Genomic DNA, 14,690 nt, shown 5'->3' with positions numbered 1-14,690 from the left:
GAAGAATCAGAGGCATAGCTATTCAAGCTGGTTTGTGTGACTACCTACAATTCAGATGGCAATCCTATCTCAATTCTTCTTTCTTTATTTTCATGATTACCTGACTAAAGAGAACTGAAAGATTGGGAGAAATTTGTGTTAAAATTTTATTTTGGGAAATGAGCCACTTATATGTAAGACTATAAATTTACAACTTCTGACTGCCAGTGGAGGCAAAGCATTTCCACAGTGGGTGGTTTTTTTGTCCTTTAAACACATGCTCAGATATTTGTCGCTGAGTTTATGACTTCCACAATAATTCTTTTTTTTTTTTTTTTGGACAGGGTATCTACTGAAGAAGGAATGGCTATCTGGGTGTTCCAGATAACCTTTTTGATTTCTTAGATGTGCATTAATGTGGGTTTTGAATTTCAGTAATTTTTTATTTAGTAGTAGTCGTAGCAGTCATTGTTATCATCTTGCCTTTTATGAAAGTTTCTTAGGGCAATATACCATAAAAACAGCACAAGAAAAATTGAAAAACAACACACAGCAGATAATTTCAAAATTCAAAGCAAAGCAAAAGAGGCACCCATGGTCCATACATTTGTCTTGGCTAGGTCTTCTGTCTTGGATAGAGCAGTTTTTTAGGGATGACCAAAACTGCATACCTCCCGCTGTGACATATTTCTAATTACTTCATTCTTTTCACCCTGCAGGAAAATGTTATGGCTGCTGAAAATGAGACTGTGGTGACTGAGTTCATCTTGATTGGATTATCTGAATACCCCAGAGTTCAGGCTGTATTCTTTTGGTTCCTCTTGCTTGCCTACCTCATTAGTGTGCTTGGGAATGGACTTATTATTCTGCTGAGTATAAAGGATCCTGACCTTCATACTCCCATGTATTTCTTTCTTTGTGTCCTCTCATCACTTGACCTTATCGTTACTAACAATGCACTTCCAAATATCTTGGTCAACTGCTTCATTTACATGCCCACAATTTCCTTCTCCGGATGCCTGCTGCAGATGTACATTGGTTTGTTAGTTGTCGCAACAGAATGCATCATCCTGGCCATCATGGCATATGACCGCTTGGTGGCTATATGCCAACCCTTATACTACATGCAGATCATGAGCTGGAGAGTTTGCATAGCCCTGGTGGCTGTCTCTGTAACACTTTGCTTCCTCTACACCGTAGCCACAGCCCTGTTGCGGCCTACTGACTTCTGTGGCCGACACATCATCAACCATTTTGCATGTGAGTTACAGTCATTCCTCAAATTGGCTTGCTCAGATACACATATCAGTGAGTTATTTATGCAAATTTCCAGCCTTTTTCTCCTAATACCACCCTTTGGTTTCATAGTTGTGACATATGGGCGCATAGGCCTGGCTGTACTGCGCATCCGTTCAGCACAGGGTCGCAAGAAAGCCTTTTCCACCTGCAGCTCTCACCTTGTTGTCGTCAGTGTCTTCTATGGCACAATCATGATCATGTACTTGAGGCCACAAGAGAAATCAGTTTCTGAAAAGGACAAGCTCATATCTCTAATGTATGGAGTTTTGACACCTATGCTCAACCCTTTGATCTACAGCCTGAGAAACAAGGATGTGAAGGGTGCCTTTTGGAAACTGGTTGGAAGGAAAATATCAGAATAAGTATCAAAACATGATGATAAGGCCATAGCTTTCAATTACTTTTATTAGCATAGGTCTGATCTGAATATACTCAAGGGAAAACGATGTCCTTCACCCATATTTTTTTGATAATGACATTTAACCAGCCCTGTTCCATTATAGCTCTCAGTTCTGTTAACCAGTTTCCCTCCCAGAGATTCATGTCCCCTAGAAGTGTCCCCCCCCCATCGGCATCCAGAATTGAAGGAAACTGCAGCAAGAGGTGACAGCTCTGGACTTGACTTAATTTGAAACCTTTCCCAAATCATATAAATGTTTGGAGTGACAGTTTCATTAAAAAAACTGTATGTTCTCTCCTATTTTTATGCCATAGGGATTTTTTTATTTCAGCAGGTGAACCATTTTGTTTTATTTTTGTTGACAGCAAATTTTGCAAACCATTTTTTTATATTCTGAGCATGGCTGTGTTGTAATAGCATTATATGTTAGGAAATATCAAACCACCTGATATTTGTGGACAGAATGCTTTTGATGTAATTCTGAGTTTCCTGCATGCCCTTAAAAAACTTAGATATTCCTATTTTTCATTCATTTGTCACTCATTGTCCGGGGAGTGCCATTGGGACAGGGGAGGGAGGCAGGGGGATACAGAGAGCCTCCAAGGCTTCTGAGGAGCAGCTCCTTGTCCAAGGGTGGGGAAAGCCACACCTCCAGTGCAGCAGAGGGGGGAGGGGGAAGCCAACTGAGAGCCCAAGCGCCTCACCTAGCCTGGCCAGCCAGGAAACAGGCACTCCCTTTCCGTCGCCCAGTTTGAGCAGAGGGGTGAAGTGTAAGGAGGGGAGGCAGAGATTTGGGGTGGCTAAGTATTTATGCTGGGGGAGAAACCAGAAGGGGCCACTCCCGGAATCTGCAAGTGACTAAGACGGACATGAACTTTGGGGTTCTGCACTGTAAATAGTTGCACAAATAAAAACCTGCAAAACACAGGTCAGAGTCCTGCCTGGTTACTCGTGAGCAACCACATCACCACCTGACACTCCTGTTTAATATAATAGTATTAGAAACAGAATATCTTTATTTTTTTGTAAAAGAGCTTCTTCCTGCCCCTGAGAAATTTAAACTTTCCCAGTTTGATAGATCTATTCTTATTTCTCTAATTGATTTGGAATGATTGACTTGACTTAGATCTCCCAAATCTCCAGATTCTCAGATATCCAGCTGGGGTCTCCTTTAATCTACGCTTTCTGTTTCCCATGTGTGTTACAAAGTTAACTGGCTGGCGCTGTCCACCTCCAGCCACATCAGGCCCCCAGGGAACAGTGGGCAGTGCCCACTTAGCCAATCGGAGGCAGGGGCTTGGGGGTTGCAAGCAGCCTGCCCCTACCCTACTTAAGAGGGTGGCCAGGTGTGAGGATTGTCGTGGGATTTTTCAACCCACCCACCTAGTATTTAAGGGCCCGTCCATGGGGGGGGGGAGTGGGCACGTTGCCTATGAGCCTTGCTATGGTTTATTCAGTCGCCATATCCAGGGCCAAGGGAATTTTCTCCTGCAAGCAAATTGGCCAGCTTGCAGGTTTTTGCCTACCTCACATCAGCTTTCACAACTTTGGCAAATAAGGCATTGGTCTGGATACTTAATCACAGGGGTCCTGTGAGAGGCGTCCAGGAGGGGTGACTCTGTCCGAGAGTCCACTGGGGGGGCCAATGAACCAAAACACCCCTCCCAATGGCAGCCTGTGCAGGGTTGGGGCATCCAATCCATGTTGGGGGGTGACTCCCCAGCATAAGTTCCACCCCACCAGGTTCCTATCAGGAATTTGGATGCTAAGTTCAATACCTTTTCCTGTTTAGTGCTGATAGATTGTAGTGTTAGCACACTTAATAGGCACAACTCAGACAGTAGATCTGCTTCATGTTCAAAAGGTACAGTGGTACCTCAGGTTACATACGCTTCAGGTTACAGACTCCGCTAACCCAGAAATAGTGCTTCAGGTTAAGAACTTTGCTTCAGGATGAGAACAGAAATCGTGGGGGCCCCACTAGGGGGCGCATAGGAAGATGGCCGACAATAACATCTCTCCAACCCACAGGAGGTAATTTGGAGGCTATGTTGGGAGTAATTAGCCTCCCTACCCACTCAAGACGGTGAGTGGGGCCGTTTGCCTGCTGTGCCCGATAAAACCCCCGAATTTGTGAGGGGGATGGGGGCACTAGGCACAAAAACCCTCCCGTGGGTTCTCGGCACTCCTCGACGCTATCTCTGATCTGCGCCACTAGCTGCAAGAACTTCAAAAGAATTAAATTGGCACAAAGGAAATGCACATTGTCAGCGCTGCCCAAGGTCCCAGCTCACACAAGACCAACGCTGCTTCGTTCTTTAGTATAAAAGTCTTTATTGAAGTTCAGTTTCACTTCCACACGCGCAGCGTGCAACGCTACGTCTGTAACCTTAGACCGCCGAAGCTCCATCTGAATCTCCTCCCCCCTGACACCAGTTTAAGATTCTAGCCTTACTCCACCTCTTCCTCTGTTCCTTCCTTCTCTGGGTCCGCCTGCTAGTCGGGGTCTCACCCTTCCTAGACTCCTCTGACGCTGAGTCCCCTGACTCTTCCCCCTCCCTCCTTCGGGCTTTAGGACCTGGCTCCCAATCTGGGTTTTCTGCTGTCCCACGCTCCTGCACATTTGAACTTGGCGCGCGCGCGCAGCCTCCCATTTTCCTTCTGACCGTTACACTTGTGTCACTGCTCCCTCCTTCGGGGAGGCTAGCTGGACCTGACCTTCCCTCCGTTTCCCCACTTTCCGATGGGGGCGTGGTCATCCCTGACTCATCTTCTCTCCCCGCTGGAGGAGAGGCTGTTCCTACTCATGTGACTCTTCCCCCCCACTGCGCTCTTTTGGGGGAGCTGGTCCTGATCCTCCGCTGCTCCCTTGGGAGTCCCCGCTGGCCCCTTGCTTCTGGTGCGTCCCCCCTGGGACCCCCCTTGCCCTTACCATAGGCGCCCTCTTCTGGGAATCTTCTGATTCGCTGGAGAAGCTCATGGAATCTCTCGGGTCACTGTCATATTCCCCTACGCTCCCCTCGGATTCCTCTCCTCCGCTCTCTATTTGCTCTCTCCCCTGTGCTTCTGCTCCTGAGCCTCTGACACACATACTTCAGGAAATGAGGAGGAGTGAAGGCTGCAACAGAAGAGGTCTCTGGAAAAACAAGATTTAATTTATGAGAAGATACGTCAAGATACGGTACGGCAAATGATCGATGGGGGAGGGGGGGAAATGTTTTTTTTTTTTTTTTTTACTTATGTGATTAAACCCAAGAATCCCCTCCCTTCAAGAGTCAAAAGCCAGAAATGAGTAAGGACTTAAGCTGTGAATTTAAGGCTGTGTGGAGATAAACTTTCGAACCAAAGCATGTTTATAGAAGACTGTGGAATGTATAAGAGCTTTGTTATGACGCAGTCAAAAATTCCGACGCCATTTTGGGAAGCTCTGTCGGAGGACTAAGACCGGGGGGAGAAAGAGTGAAAGAGAGCCTTTTTAAACTCCTCAAAGAGGTCTTAAGATCGACAGAGCTATAAATCTACGATGGAAAAAGTGATCTTATCTCCGAAGGTGACTGTCAGAGCTGCCCTAGGTCCCAGCTCACAAAGGACCAACGCCGCTTCTTTGTTAAGTATAAAAGTCTTTATTGAAGTTCAGTTTCACTTCCACAGCCGCAGCGTGCAGCCCTACGTCTCAAACTCTAGACCGCCGAAGCTCCATCTGAATCTCCTCCCCCCTGACACCAGTTTAAGATTCTAGCCTTGCTCCACCTCTTCCTTTGTTCTTTCCTCCTCTGGGTCCGCCTGTCTGTCGGGGTCTCGCCCTTCCTAGACTCTTCTGACGCTGAGTCCCCTGAATCTTCCCCCTCCTTCCGGCGGGCCTTAGGACCTGGTTCCCAATCCGGGTTTCCTGCTGTCCCGCGCGCCTGTACATTTGAACTTGGCGCGCGCGCCCAGCCTGCCACCTTCCTTCTGACCGTTACACTGCTGTCACTGCTCCCCCCTTCGGGGAGGCTAGCTGGAACTGACCTCCCCTCCGTTCCCCCACTCTCCAATGGAGGCGTGGTCAGCCATGACTCATCTTCTCTCCCCGCTGGAGGAGACGCTGGTCCTGACACATGTGACTCTTCCCCCCCCACTACGCTCTGGTGGGGAAGCTGGTCCTGATCCCCCGCTGCTGCTTTGGGAGTCCCCGCTGGCCCCTTGCTTCTGGTGCGTCCCCCCTGGGACCCCCCTTGCCCTGACCATCGGCGCCCCCTTCTGGGAATCTCCTGATTCGCTGGAGAAGCTCATGGAATCTCTCGGGTCACTGTCATACTCCCCTACGCTGCCCTCGGATTCTTCCCTGTCAGCGCTGCCCGAGGTCCCAGCTCACAGAAGACCAACGCTGCTTTGTTCTTTAGTATAAAAGTCTTTATTGGAGTTCAGTTTCACTTCCACACGCGCAGCGTGCAACGCTACGTCTCTAACCTTAGACCGCCGAAGCTCCGTCTGAATCTCCTCCCCCCTGACACCAGTTTAAGACTCTAGCCTTACTCCACCTCTTCCTCTGTTCCTTCCTCCTCTGGGTCCGCCTGCTCGTCGGGGTCTCACCCTTCCTAGACTCTTCTGACGCTGAGTCCCCTGTGCTTCTGCTCCTGAGCCTCTGACATTCCCCTTCGCTCTCCATTTCCTCTCTCCCCTGTGCTTCTGCTCCTGAGCCCCTGACAGCATGCATATCGCCACAAAGCGGTCATAAGCCATGACAGCTGTCAGAGCTGCCCAAGGTCCCAGCTCACAAAGGACCAACGCCGCTTCGTTGTTAAGTATAAAAGTCTTTATTGAAGTTCAGTTTCACTTTTACAGCCGCAGCGTGCAGCCCTACGTCTCAAACTCTAGACCGCTGAAGCTCCGTCTGAATCTCCTCCCCCCTGACACCAGTTTAAGACTCTAGCCTTGCTCCACCTCTTCCTTTGTTCTTTCCTCCTCTGGGTCCGCCTGTCCGTCGGGGTCTCGCCCTTCCTAGACTCTTCTGACGCTGAGTCCCCTGAATCTTCCCCCCCTCCGGCGGGCTTTAGGACCTGGTTCCCAATCCGGGTTTCCTGCTGTCCCGCGCGCCTGTACATTTGAACTTGGCGCGCACGCCCAGCCTGCCACTTTCCTTCTGACCGTTACACTGCTGCTGTCACTGCTCCCCCCTTCGTGGAGGCTAGCTGGAACTGACCTCCCCTCCGTTTCCCCACTTTCCGATGGAGGCGTGGTCAGCCCTGACTCATCTTCTCTCCCCGCTGGAGGAGACGCTGGTCCTGACACATGTGACTCTTCCCCCCCACTACGCTTTGGTGGGGAAGCTGGTCCTGATCCCCCGCTGCTGCTTTGGGAGTCCCCGCTGGCCCCTTGCTTCTGGTGCGTCCCCCCTGGGACCCCCCTTGCCCTGACCATCGGCGCCCCCTTCTGGGAATCTTCTGATTCGCTGGAGAAGCTCATGGAATCTCTCGGGTCACTGTCATACTCCCCTACGCTGCCCTCGGATTCCTCCCCTTCGCTCTCCATTTCCTCTCTCCCCTGTGCTTCTGCTCCTGAGCCCCTGACAACAGCCAACAGAATGCATTCCGTCGTCCCAAGGAAGAGCGAGATACACATCTGGGCAAAACATCTGGCATTGGAGATAGTGGGCCTCTCCGTGAATCTGTGGGCCAGCATCTGTGGGACTGTGCTGGTAGTATAACAGATGTCAAGAAGGGAGAGGTTGCTTAGAAAGAAATACATGGGGGTGTGGAGGTGAGGATCTGCTATGATCAGGAGGACAATAAGGCCATTCCCAAGAAGAGTCATTAGATAGAGGAAGAGAAACGCGACAAAGAGCACCCTGCGCATGAGTGGCTGGCTAGAGAGCCCAGTCAGGAGGAAGATCTCTGGTGTCGTTTCATTATCATCTTCAGGAACCATGGCGTTGTAAATCCTTCCCAAGATGTGGAATTATCTGCCGGGATAGTAAAGATGCCCCCAAACTATATTAATTGGAGTGTGACTCAATCCCATTACCATTATTGTTGGTGAAATGCTTATTTTATAATGTCATCAAATAATTCATGTTTCTTTGAACAAGGGATGGATGAATATTTCAGATTCAATTTCTCGCTGTTTCTAAACCTTTTCAGTTTTAAATTCAGTTCTCCATATATCAACATTAGTTTGTGATTGATTGATTGATTGATTGATTTAAAAGCCCTTGTGAAATTTCATTAGCATCTTGGCTCTAATTTTGCCTAATATACACATTTTCTATGTGAAGAAAATTACACTCTGTGTGGAAAATGTATCCTTGGAGCAGAGCTATGAAACCCCAATCTTGCTACATACAATGGTGGTACAAATCCACCCCCTATGCAAATATCATATATACAGTGTATTTAAATGTTCTAGGGAAACCTGTGACTCTCCAGATGTTGCTGGACTACAACTCCCATCATCCCTGACCATCCTGGCCAGGGCTGATTTCCAACCATATGCAGGAGGGCCATGCATTTGTGCCACCACTGTAAGTAAACTGTGCCAACATACTTCCAGTGCTCCTTGCAAATTGAAGTGACCCAGAAAGGAGTTAAGTGCTAAGAACTTAACATCTGAAGGAGGATTCCCACTCCTTTGCTGTTTTATATTACCCTTCTCCTAGAGCAGCATTCATTGCTTTCTCTCCAAACATGTTGGTACCATCAGATGTAACAAGCATGATATTTGACTAATGTGTTCTTGTTAATTGTCCTGTTTTATGTTGTACTCCACATGTAGGAGTGGACATACCATTCTCTAAGTTTTATTTGCTGCCACAAAAATTCTTACAGTCATAGGGGTCACATCCAAATACAGATGGAAGAAATTGTCATGTTTGGTTCTCTCAGGTTCTCATTTTCCCCATCTTAAAGTCAGTTCTCCACATGTCTGCTACAATTTGCATTATTATTATTTTAACAATCCTCATGAAAATTCTTCAGCAAGCACCTTCCCTATATATAATGCATTTTTGTATGTTATTATCAGTTCCATATTCTTTTTACATACATTTTCTCCTAATATATGCATTTTTGTGAACATTGCTTGCTTAGAGAACTGCACCATCAAATTTGGATAAATGCAAGTTCTGGAAGATGGCTGTGTTTCAGTTCTCATATTGATTCAGAAAGTGCAAATTTGGGGGGGGGTATAGCCAGGTACTTTAAATGTATGCTGTGGATGTGACTATAGTATGATATTGTGTGGTATTAATAGGGTGGTGAACATCTCTAATGGAAAAAAAATTGTGGGTGTTCTCCTAAAAGAATCAATTACTAAAGTCAGCTTGCTATATTACAGTTTAAATTTTTGACAAAAAATGTAAAATACATACAAAAGAAACTTGAAATATTTACCTTACGGGGTGTCCTGTTGGATAACATTTGTTGAAAGGGAAAATAGGTTGCCTGATGGATCTGAATCAAATAGCTTTGTGCAGCCTAATCTCACACACATTTCCTTAAAATTAAGTTCCATTAACCTCCATGTGGCTTCCTCCCAAGTAAATGTGCCTGTAATTGCAGCTTTAGGAACACTTCTAAAAGAACATAAGAAGATCTAATCCACTAACATCGCGAGGGGATTTCAAATGTTTTGATTAAATTTAAGAATAAATAAAACACCTTTCTGGTTATGACACCAGTCTAAGAAACAGCAAATGTTTGATAAAACCATGAAAAACCAAAAACGCTTCTTATATCATCTGACTTAATTAGGCTGTGTTAACAAATTTTTTTGGGGGGGGGGCAGAATATCTCTGCTGATTCAAATGGCAACAATGGAAAGCTGAATCAATCTTCTCAACCAAGTTTCTGATCACAAGTGGTTAATTCTTGTCTTCATGGCCTGAGGAACCATCAGGTCTAGGCCCCCATCTGAACAGAATAAAATCCAATCTCTGTGTGTGACTAGAAAATAACAATTTTTATAATTAAAACTTGAAAACTCATTATCATGAATCTTTATATCCCTGAGAGATTTCAAAAGTTATCTGTACAGACTTCATACCTCTGAGAATATATCCTAGACAGGCAATTAAGAGCAAACTTAGCCTGGTTATTTATTTATTTGAATGGATTTTTAAAGACATATTTTTGTCCATATGGCAATGAAAGCAGCATACAACAAAGCAGTAATAGAGCAGAACACAAAAAATGGCAGATCATAACATGGAAATTGGGCATATTTATAAAAATTATACCAGTTCATATATGTAAAAAGAAATCTTTAAGCAGTTTACATAAGATACAACCAGGAATGAAAGTCAATATGAATTCATATAAAAATAAAAGCAAAGTGTCATTTTGTTGTTGACATTTAAAGCCCTTGAGTAACTTGAGACCAAAATACTGTACAGTGGTACCTCAGGTACTTAATTCGTTCCAGAGGTCCGTTCTTAACCTGAAACTGTTCTTAACCTAAAGCACCACATTAGCTAATGGGGCCTCCTGCTGCCGCCGCGCCGCAGGAGCACGATTTCTGTCCTCATCCTGAAGCAAAGTTCTTAACCTGAAGCACTATTTCTGGGTTAGTGGAGTCTGTAACCTGAAGCGTATGTAACCTGAGGTACCACTGTACCTTTTGAACATGAAGCAGATCTACTGTCTGAGTTGTGCCTATTAAGTGTGCTAACACTACAATCTATCAGCACTAAACAGGAAAAGGTATTGAACTTATCATCCAAACTAGTGTCATGGCCTCAAGGAGAGACATGGATTCCTGATAGGAACCTGGTGGGGTCGAACTTATGCTAGGGAGTCAGCCCCCAACATGGATTGGATGCCCCAACCCTGCACAGGCTGCCATTGGGAGGGGTGTTTTGGTTCATTGGCCCCCCCAGTGGACTCTCGGACAGAGTCACCCCTCCTGGACGCCTCTCACAGGACCCCTGTGATTAAGTATCCAGACCAATGCCTTATTTGCCAAAGTTGTGAAAGCTGATGTGAGGTAGGCAAAAACCTGCAAGCTGGCCAATTTGCTTGCAGGAGAAAATTCCCTTGGCCCTGGATATGGCGACTGAATAAACCATAGCAAGGCTCATAGGCAACGTGCCCACTCCCCCCCCCCCATGGACGGGCCCTTAAATACTAGGTGGGTGGGTGGAAAAATCCTCACACCTGGCCACCCTCTTAAGTAGGGTAGGGGCAGGCTGCTTGCAACCCCCAAGCCCCTGCCTCCGATTGGCTAAGTGGGCACTGCCCACTGTTCCCTGGGGGCCTGATGTGGCTGGAGGTGGACAGCGCCAGCCAGTTAACTTTGTAACACACATGGGAAACAGAAAGCGTAGATTAAAGGAGACCCCAGCTGGATATCTGAGAATCTGGAGATTTGGAAGATCTAAGTCAAGTCAATCATTCCAAATCAATTAGAGAAATAAGAATAGATCTATCAAACTGGGAAAGTTTAAATTTCTCAGGGGCAGGAAGAAGCTTTTTTACAAAAAATTAAAGATATTCTGTTTCTAATACTATTATATTAAACAGGAGTGTCAGGTGGTGATGTGGTTGCTCACGAGTAACCAGGCAGGACTCTGACCTGTGTTTTGCAGGTTTTTATTTGTGCAACTATTTACAGTGCAGAACCCCAAAGTTCATGTCCGTCTTAGTCACTTGCAGATTCCGGGAGTGGCCCCTTCTGGTTTCTCCCCCAGCATAAATACTTAGCCACCCCAAATCTCTGCCTCCCCTCCTTACACTTCACCCCTCTGCTCAAACTGGGCGACGGAAAGGGAGTGCCTGTTTCCTGGCTGGCCAGGCTAGGTGAGGCGCTTGGGCTCTCAGTTGGCTTCCCCCTCCCCCCTCTGCTGCACTGGAGGTGTGGCTTTCCCCACCCTTGGACAAGGAGCTGCTCCTCAGAAGCCTTGGAGGCTCTCTGTATCCCCCTGCCTCCCTCCCCTGTCCCAATGGCACTCCCCGGACAATGAGTGACAAATGAATGAAAAATAGGAATATCTAAGTTTTTTAAGGGCATGCAGGAAACTCAGAATTACATCAAAAGCATTCTGTCCACAAATATCAGGTGGTTTGATATTTCCTAACATATAATGCTATTACAACACAGCCATGCTCAGAATATAAAAAAATGGTTTGCAAAATTTGCTGTCAACAAAAATAAAACAAAATGGTTCACCTGCTGAAATAAAAAAATCCCTATGGCATAAAAATAGGAGAGAACATACAGTTTTTTAATGAAACTGTCACTCCAAACATTTATATGATTTGGAAAAGGTTTCAAATTAAGTCAAGTCCAGAGCTGTCACCTCTTGCTGCAGTTTCCTTCAATTCTGGATGTCGATGGGGGGGGACACTTCTAGGGGACATGAATCTCTGGGAGGGAAACTGGTTAACAGAACTGAGAGCTATAATGGAACAGGGCTGGTTAAATGTCATTATCAAAAAAATATGGGTGAAGGACATCATTTTCCCTTGAGTATATTCAGATCAGACCTATGCTAATAAAAGTAATTGAAAGCTATGGCCTTATCATCATGTTTTGATACTTATTCTGATATTTTCCTTCCAACCAGTTTCCAAAAGGCACCCTTCACATCCTTGTTTCTCAGGCTGTAGATCAAAGGGTTGAGCATAGGTGTCAAAACTCCATACATTAGAGATATGAGCTTGTCCTTTTCAGAAACCGTTTTCCCTTGTGGGTTCAAGTACATGATCATGATTGTGCCATAGAAGACACTGACGACAACAAGGTGAGAGCTGCAGGTGGAAAAGGCTTTCTTGCGACCCTGTGCTGAACGGATGCGCAGTACAGCCAGGCCTATGCGCCCATATGTCACAACTATGAAACCAAAGGGTGGTATTAGGAGAAAAAGGCTGGAAATTTGCATAAATAACTCACTGATATGTGTATCTGAGCAAGCCAATTTGAGGAATGACTGTAACTCACATGCAAAATGGTTGATGATGTGTCGGCCACAGAAGTCAGTAGGCCGCAACAGGGCTGTGGCTACGGTGTAGAGGAAGCAAAGTGTTACAGAGACAGCCACCAGGGCTATGCAAACTCTCCAGCTCATGATCTGCATGTAGTATAAGGGTTGGCATATAGCCACCAAGCGGTCATATGCCATGATGGCCAGGATGATGCATTCTGTTGCGACAACTAACAAACCAATGTACATCTGCAGCAGGCATCCGGAGAAGGAAATTGTGGGCATGTAAATGAAGCAGTTGACCAAGATATTTGGAAGTGCATTGTTAGTAACGATAAGGTCAAGTGATGAGAGGACACAAAGAAAGAAATACATGGGAGTATGAAGGTCAGGATCCTTTATACTCAGCAGAATAATAAGTCCATTCCCAAGCACACTAATGAGGTAGGCAAGCAAGAGGAACCAAAAGAATACAGCCTGAACTCTGGGGTATTCAGATAATCCAATCAAGATGAACTCAGTCACCACAGTCTCATTTTCAGCAGCCATAACATTTTCCTGCAGGGTGAAAAGAATGAAGTAATTAGAAATATGTCACAGCGGGAGGTATGCAGTTTTGGTCATCCCTAAAAAACTGCTCTATCCAAGACAGAAGACCTAGCCAAGACAAATGTATGGACCATGGGTGCCTCTTTTGCTTTGCTTTGAAGATATCTGCTGTGTGTTGTTTTTCAATTTTTCTTGTGCTGTTTTTATGGCATATTGCCCTAAGAAACTTTCATAAAAGGCAAGATGATAACAATGACAGCTACGACTACTACTAAATAAAAAATTACTGAAATTCAAAACCCACATTAATGCACATCTAAGAAATCAAAAAGGTTATCTGGACACCCAGATAGCCATTCCTTCTTCAGTAGATACCCTGTCCCCCCCCCCAAAATATGAATTCTTGTGGAAGTCATAAACTCATCGACAAATATCTGAGCATGTGTTTAAAGGACAAAAAAAACCACCCACTGTGGAAATGCTTTGCCTCCACTGTCAGTCAGAAGTTGTAAACTTATAGTCTTACGTATAAGTGGCTCATTTCCCAAAATAAAATTTTAACACAAATTTCTCCCAACCTTTCAGTTCTCTTTAGTCAGGTAATCAAGAAAATAAAGAAAGAAGAATTGAGATAGGATTGCCATCTGAATTGTAGGTAGTCACACAAACCAGCTTGAATAGCTATGCCTCTGATTCTTCATCAGGCCAAGTGTTGGAAACAGTATGAATACTACTGAAAAGACAAAGCATGGTCATCCCCTTTTCACTAAAACGCTTACCTGCTGGTACTTCTCCTAATGTTGATCTGAGAGGTTTATAACAATATGATCTCCACAATACATCACAGACCCAGAACACAAAGAAGTTGTAGCGGGAAAGTTGGTGTTAAGAGAGTGATGTTTGTTTTTAAGGTCAGTGAAATGAATTGAAATCTAGTTCACTTCCATGTAAACGGAAGAGTCCTGCTTAGTCCTTGAGATAAAGAAGGTAAGTATTTTGCTCTCATTTTCTTTCCCTTTTTCGTAAGCTGCATTTGTATTATAGGTTCTTCTGGAGTAAGGAAGGTAAGCCCAGAGGTGAATCCCACAAGTAATGGTATGTAATTGAACCCAGGGGGAACATACTTCACATTACCATTTTGGACTTTACTATTTCATAATCTAAATAAGACTATATTATGAACACTGTAGGAAGGAGGGAAATTATATGGTAAGCACCACCAGCATATTAGCAACTGTCAGCGCTGCCCAAGGTCCCAGCTCACACAAGACCAACGCTGCTTCTTTCTCTAGTATAAAAGTCTTTATTGAAGTTCAGTTTCACTTCCAGACGCGCAGCGTGCAACGCTACGTCTATCCCTTAGACCGTCGAAGCTCCATCTGAATCTCCTCCCCCCTGACACCAGTTTAAGATTCTAGCCTTACTCCACCTCTTCCTTTGTTCTTTCCTCCTCTGGTTCCGCCTATGTAATTGAACCTAGGGGGAACATACTTCACATTACCATTTTGGACTTTATTATTTCATAATCTAAATAAGACTATATTATGAACACTGTAGGAAGGAGGGAAA

The 14,690-nt window shown here is 45.3% G+C and overlaps 2 protein-coding genes across 2 annotated transcripts; one reads left to right on the top strand and one right to left on the bottom strand.

The window, feature by feature from the left end:
- Window positions 1-707: 707 nt before the first annotated feature.
- Window positions 708-1,687, top strand: LOC128422652 (olfactory receptor 13H1-like). The gene has a single exon (XM_053406929.1). It carries the CDS (start codon window positions 708-710, stop codon window positions 1,638-1,640), a length of 933 nt encoding a protein of 310 aa, XP_053262904.1. The 3' UTR covers window positions 1,641-1,687.
- Window positions 1,688-12,141: 10,454 nt separating this feature from the next.
- LOC128422616 (olfactory receptor 13H1-like) lies at window positions 12,142-13,121 on the bottom strand. The gene has a single exon (XM_053406811.1). The coding sequence runs from the start codon at window positions 13,119-13,121 to the stop codon at window positions 12,189-12,191; it is 933 nt and encodes a 310-aa protein (XP_053262786.1). The 3' UTR covers window positions 12,142-12,188.
- Window positions 13,122-14,690: the final 1,569 nt, after the last annotated feature.

The sequence above is a fragment of the Podarcis raffonei genome, chromosome 10, assembly GCF_027172205.1.
Source record: "Podarcis raffonei isolate rPodRaf1 chromosome 10, rPodRaf1.pri, whole genome shotgun sequence".
NCBI classification, from domain to species: Eukaryota; Metazoa; Chordata; class Lepidosauria; order Squamata; family Lacertidae; genus Podarcis; species Podarcis raffonei.
The sequence above is the reverse complement of the archived record's forward strand: the minus strand, read 5'-3'. Positions and strand labels throughout refer to the sequence as shown.

Bases quoted from the DNA above. Each gene is read 5' to 3' on its own strand.
- LOC128422652 (XM_053406929.1), top strand. From the start codon at position 708: ATGGCTGCTGAAAATGAGACTGTGGTGACTGAGTTCATCTTGATTGGA.
- LOC128422616 (XM_053406811.1), bottom strand. From the start codon at position 13,121: ATGGCTGCTGAAAATGAGACTGTGGTGACTGAGTTCATCTTGATTGGA.